Source organism: Emys orbicularis, chromosome 6 (assembly GCF_028017835.1).
Source record: "Emys orbicularis isolate rEmyOrb1 chromosome 6, rEmyOrb1.hap1, whole genome shotgun sequence".
NCBI lineage: Eukaryota > Metazoa > Chordata > Testudines > Emydidae > Emys > Emys orbicularis.
In genome coordinates, this window is record NC_088688.1 from 472,758 (window position 1) to 478,757 (window position 6,000).

Genomic DNA, 6,000 nt, shown 5'->3' on the forward strand with positions numbered 1-6,000 from the left:
CCCCCGCTGGCTGTGCTCCAGATGGCTCCCTTCAGCTTCTCCTCCACTTGTCGGGGGTGGTTTTTATCAAAGAAGGGCTGGCTATGAAAAGGAGGATTTATTTATAGGGTGTCAAATACCCTGGGTGGCACAGCGGGTCGCTACACCCCATTCCACACCCTGGAGCAGCCGGGGGCTGCACACAGCTGTTCCTCACTGTGCCCTGCCCGGACACAACGTCTTCCCGCAGGCAGGAGCTGCTGTCTCAGGAGAGAGAGAAAACCGCTCCAGGCCTGTCCTTCCGAGGGGCCTGGGATGGAGCCCTCAGCCCCTGGAGCTCATGGAGGAAAAGGATTTCCCCAAGCACAGCTACAACCTCCTTCCTTCCAGCCAGCCACCCTCCCGCCTCCCCCGGCCTCCCTGGCCCAGGGTTTCTCAGATGCACAGACACCTGTTGTGCCTGCTCCCTCCCCCTGGCTCCCTGCTCTCCTTGGTTTTCCCAGAACAGGCTAACAAGCGTCCTGGAATTTCTCTTGATGTCTGAACTTTATGGAAGGTCAATGAGCTGGTCTATGCCCAGCAGATACCAATGGCCCTTTTGAAGATACTCAGTATTGGCTGGTGCAGTGACAGCTCCAGTCCTGGCAGGGCCGTATCACTACTAGAGAGGTGGGTCCAGTCCACTGCAACAGCAGAGTTGCTCTGGGGCCTGCAGAGCTCCAAGTGTACCTAGTGTTCTCAGCAATGCCCTCCATCCAAGAGCAAACTCCAGACAGCTTCTCACCTCCCGCAGGTCAGAGTTCACTGCCCACCTCAAACTGCACCCCCTTCCCCGTCCTGACTGTGCCCTTATCTCCCTATCGCCTGCCAGTCTGCACCCCAAACTGTCTCCCCCGTCTTCCGTCGCCCACCAGACTGCACCCCAAACTGTCTCCCCCGTCCTCCGTCGCCCGCCAGACTGCACCCCAAACTGTCTCCCCCGTCCTCCGTCGCCTGCCAGACTGCACCCCAAACTGTCTCCCCCGTCCTCCGTCGCCTGCCAGACTGCACCCCAAACTGTCTCCCCCGTCCTCCGTCGCCTGCCAGACTGCACCCACCCTCGCCTCCTCCCTCATCAGACTGCACCCCCTTGCCCCATCCCTCCCATTGGGCTGCACCTCCCCACTCCAGGGGTCAGGCCCCTATTGTCCATTTTCTAGTGTTTAGTCCAGCTTAGTGTAAGTGTCCCAAGGGATGGGATTTCGACTGCTTCCACCAGGAGAGGTTTCCCAATGAGGCTCCCACCCCTTAATCCCCCAGTGACAGGGCCCCCACCCCTCCCACATGAGATGCTTCTCCAGTCTCTTGGGGAGAGGGGCTGGCAGTGGGTACGTACATCTGCTGCCTTCTTCTCCGCCTGCTCCAGCTTCTCCTGGGCCTCTTTGACGGACTCGGAGTATTTATCCACCTCATCCTCAGTCCCCTTCAGCTTCTTCTGCAAGGCCTGCTGCTCCTCCTCCAGCTGGGAAGGGAGAGCAGAGCAGGGGGTTAGGGGCCCAGACAGAGGTTCAGCGGGAGCCAGGCAGCAGGCTAGATAACAGGAAAGGGGCAAGGCGAGCTTGGGGGGTGTCCCAGAGTGGCTGGCCCAGACACAGAGCTCGATCCTTGGAACCCGAGGCCAGCGGGACAGTGCTGGGCAGTCTCCAGAGACAGCGGCTCCCAGGAATGGCTCCTTGGGCTTCCAAGGAACAGGGGAGCGCAGAGCAGCCTCTCCCCGGTCCTGGGCACAGCCGTGGGGGAGTGATGTTCTCGCCCCACATTTCTGGTGAACCCGCTGCGTGGAGGGGAGAACCCCAGACTCAGCTCGAGATTCTGGCTCCATCCCAAGGGCCTGAGCTGCTGAGGCAGGCAGCATCCAAGGGGGGTGGGGCAGAGATGGTCCCTACCCCAATGCCTGGATGTGCAGGGGGGGCCGGATGCCTGTTTGCAATGGGCCCCCTACAAGTCTAGCTCCAGGAGGGGCCAACGTGGTACCTGGTCAGGGGATGGAACTGGGGGTCCCTGGAGTGGTTCCCAACAGTGTGCAGTGACCCCCAACTTGGTCCTCATCCTATCAATGGGGGTCTAAGGGGGAGGTGCCCTGAGGGATGGGGGTATCGGTCTTCACCCTGCTTAATCTGTCACTGGATGGGGATACTGGGCAGGGTTAATCCTGGCTGGGGAGGGGGCTGCCTGGAAACTAGGGCACTGCTGGGGGGGGGCATTGGAGGGAGCTGCCCGGGTGTGTGCGGGGGGGGGGGGGCTTCCCAGGGACTCGGGGGGGGGGGAGGAGCTGGGGGGTGGCTGCCTAGGGACTCAGAGAGGTTGTGCCCAGGTGTAGGGTGGGCTGGGGAGCCTGGGGACTGGGGGGGGGGTACGGCCAGGGTGCTGGGAGGGGCCCCGCTGGGGGTTGATGCCCAGGGACTTGGGGGTATGGGGGGTCCCGGGTCTGCCTGGGAACTTGGGGGGCCGCTGGGCGGGGGGGCTTCCTGGGGACTGGGGGGTGCAAGGGGGACTGCCTGGGGACTCTGGGGGGCGCTGGCAGGGGGCTTCCGGACACCCCCCACACACACACCTGCTTGCAGCGATCCTCCGCCTGCTTCTTGTCCGCCTCCGCCTGCTCGGCGCGGTCGATCGCGTTCTCCTTGTCCAGCTTCAGCATCTGCATTTTCTTCTTGATGGCGTCCATGGCTGCGGCGCGGGGCGGAGACCGGGCTGGGAGCGGGGCTGGAGCGGGGCTGGAGCGGGCCGGGCGGAGCGGGCTCTGGGGCCCGGGCGCCGCCGCCGCGCCTAAAAGCCGGGGAGGGGAGGGGACGGGTGGAGCCGCGGGACCCGGACCCTCCCCCGCCGGCCGCCGAGCACCTTTTAGGGACAGGCTCGCGAGCCGAGCCGCAGGGAGGGGCGGGATCGGCGAGCAGCGGCAGCACCCCGGGAGGGACCGGCCCGGCTGCGCCCCCAGGGACCCGGAACCGGAGACACCCCCTGCGCCCCCACCCCAGGGACCCCGCTCCCACTGCACCCCCAGAGAGACCCCACGCCCACTGTGCTCCCCTGGGAGACCCCAAACTCCACAGAGATCCCCAACCCCACTGAATCACATTGATCTCCCCAGAGACCCCCGACCCCCCTCTCCAGAGGGACCCCCAAACACCAGAGACCCCCATCCCCAGAGACGCTCGCTGCTACCCCCAGAGATTTCCATTTCCCAAATACACGGGAAACTAGTTAAACACAAATCAAAAGGAAAAGTCACAAGAGTGAAATGCCTGGAAGCTGCATGGAAACTTTTAAAAAATACCATAATAGAGGCTCAAATTAAATGTAAACCCCACATCAATAAAATGCCACCGTGGCTAAACAACAGAGTGAAAGAGGCAGTTAAAGGCAAAAAGGCAACTTTTAAAAATTGGAAGCCAAATCCTACTGAGGAAAATAGAAAGGAGCATAAACTCTGGCAAGTGACGTGTAAAAGTATAATTAGGCAGGCAATAAAGAATTTGAAGAGCAACTAGCAAAAGACACAAAAACTAACAGCAAACTGTTTTTAATTACATCAGAAGTAGGAAGCTGCCAAACACTCAGTGGGGCACTGAACAATGGAGATGCCAAAGGAGCACTCACAGAAGACAAGGCTGTTGTGGAGAAACTAAATGAATTCTTTGCATTAGTCTTCATTACAAAGGATCAAAGAGTCCTGTGGCACCTTATAGACTAACAGACGTATAGGAGCATGAGCTTTCGTGGGTGAATACCCACTTCGTCGGATGCATTCACCCACGAAAGCTCATGCTCCAATACGTCTGTTAGTCTATAAGGTGCCACCAGACTCTTTGCTGCTTTTACAGATCCAGACTAACACGGCTACCCCTCTGATACATTACAAAGGATGTGAGCCATACTTTTAGGTGATAAATCTGGGGAACGGTTCCAGATTGAGATGTCAGTAAAGGTGGTTTGGGAACAAATGGATAAATTAAACAGGAATAAATCACCAGGACCAGATGGGATTCATGGAAGAGTTCTGAAGGAACTAAAATATGAAATTGCAGAACTAAGAACTGTGGTATGTAACCTTATCATTTAAATCAGCCTCGGTACCAGATGATTGGAGAATAGCTAATGTGATGCCAATTTTTAAAAAAGGTTCCAGAGAGGATCCTGGTAATTACAGGCCAGTAACCATAACCTCAGTACCGGGCAAATCGGTTGAAACTATAGTAGAGAACAGAATTGTCAGACACATAGTTTAGCATGATTTGTCGGGGAAGCGTCAACACAGCTTTTGAAAAGGGAAATCATGCCTCACCAAGCTATTTGAATTCTTTCAACAAACGTGGACAAGGGGCATCCAGTGGATACAGTGTACTTAGATTTTCAGAAAGCCTTTGACAAGGTCCCTCATCAAAGACTCTTACGCAAAGTAAGCTGTCATGGGATAAGCGGGAAGGTCCTCTCATGGATCAGTGACTGGTTAAGACAGTAAACAAAGGGTAAATGGTCAGTTTTCGGAATGGAGGGAGGTAAATAGTGGTGTCCCCCAGGGGTCTGTACTGGGACCAGTCCTATTCAACATATTCATAAATGGTCTTGAAAAAAGGGTAAACAGTGAGGTGGCAAAGTTTGCGGATGATACAAAAACTACTCAAGATAGTTAAGTCAAGGCTAAATCACAGAATCATAGAAGATTAGGGTTGGAAGAGACCTCAGGAGATCATCTAGTCCAACCCCCTGTTCAAAGCAGGACCAATCCCCAACTAAATCATCCCAGCCACTCATTCCACCACCATCCCATTCCACCGCCTCCCTAGGTAACCCATTCCAGTGTTTCACCACCCTCCTGGTGAAATACTGTTTGCTAATATCTAGGGTGACCAGATGTCCCGATTTTATAGGGACAGTCCCGATTTTGGGGTCTTTTTCTTATATAGGCTCCTATTACCCCCCACCCATCCTGATTTTTCACACTTGCTGTCTAGTCACCCTACTAATATCCAACCCTAGACCTCCCCCACTGCAACTTGAGACCATTGCTTCTTGTTCTGTCATCTGCCACCACTGAGAACAGCTGAGATCCATCCTCTTTGGAACCCCCTTTCAGGTAGTTGAGAGCAGCTACCAAATCCCCCCTCATTCTTCTGTTCTGCAGACTAAATAACCCCAGTTCCCTCAGCCTTCCCTCGTAAGTCATGCCCCAGCCCCCTAATAATTTTTGTTGCCCTCCGCTGGACTCTCTCCAATTTGTCCACATCCCCTCTGTAATGGGGGGACCAAAACTCCGGGTGTGGCCTCATCACTGCTGAATAGAGGGGAATAATCACTTCCCTCAATCTGCCGGCAATGCTCCTACTTATACAGCCCAAAATGCCATTGGCCTTCTGGGCAACAAGGGCACACTGCTGACTCATATCCAGCTTCTCGTCCACTGTAATCCCCAGGTCCTTTTCTGCAGAACTGCTGCTTAGCCAGTTGGTCCCCAGCCTGTAGCGGTGCATGGGATTCTTCCGTCCTAAGTGCAGGACTCTGCACTTGTCTTTGTTGAACCTCATCAGATTTCTTTTGGCCCAATCCTCCAATCTGTCTAGGTCACTCTGGACCCTATCCCTACCCTCCAGTGTATCTACCTCTCCCCTCAGCTCAGTGTCATCTGAGAACTTGCTGAGGGTGCAATTCATCCCATCATCCAGATCATTAATAAAGATGTTGAACAAAACCGGCCCCAGGACCGATCCCTGGGGCACTCCGCTTGATACCAACTGCCAGCTAGACATCGAGCCATTGATCACTACCCGTTGTGTCCGACAATCTAGCCAGCTTTCTATCCACCTTATAGTCCATTCATCCAATCCATACTTCTTTAACTTGCTGTCAAGAATACGGTGGGAGATTGTATCAAAAGCTTTGCTAAAGTCAAGATATATCACATCCACTGCTTTCCCCATATCCACAGAGCCAGTTATCTCATCATAGAAGGCAATCAGGTTGGTCAGGCATGACTTGCCCTTG

General features: G+C 55.2%; 1 protein-coding gene across 5 annotated transcripts in view; it reads right to left on the reverse strand.

The window, feature by feature from the left end:
• The window catches only part of TPM2 (tropomyosin 2), a 28,713-nt gene extending 26,027 nt beyond the window's left edge, over positions 1-2,686 (reverse strand). For all 5 annotated transcript variants that reach the window (XM_065406336.1, XM_065406334.1, XM_065406338.1 and 2 more), the window contains exons 1-2: positions 2,573-2,686; positions 1,355-1,480 (exon numbers count right to left, since the gene is read on the reverse strand). In XM_065406336.1, coding sequence (XP_065262408.1) covers positions 1,355-1,480; positions 2,573-2,686 — 240 coding nt within the window. The remainder of the gene's footprint in view (positions 1-1,354; positions 1,481-2,572) is intronic.
• Between the last annotated feature and the right edge of the window lie 3,314 nt (positions 2,687-6,000).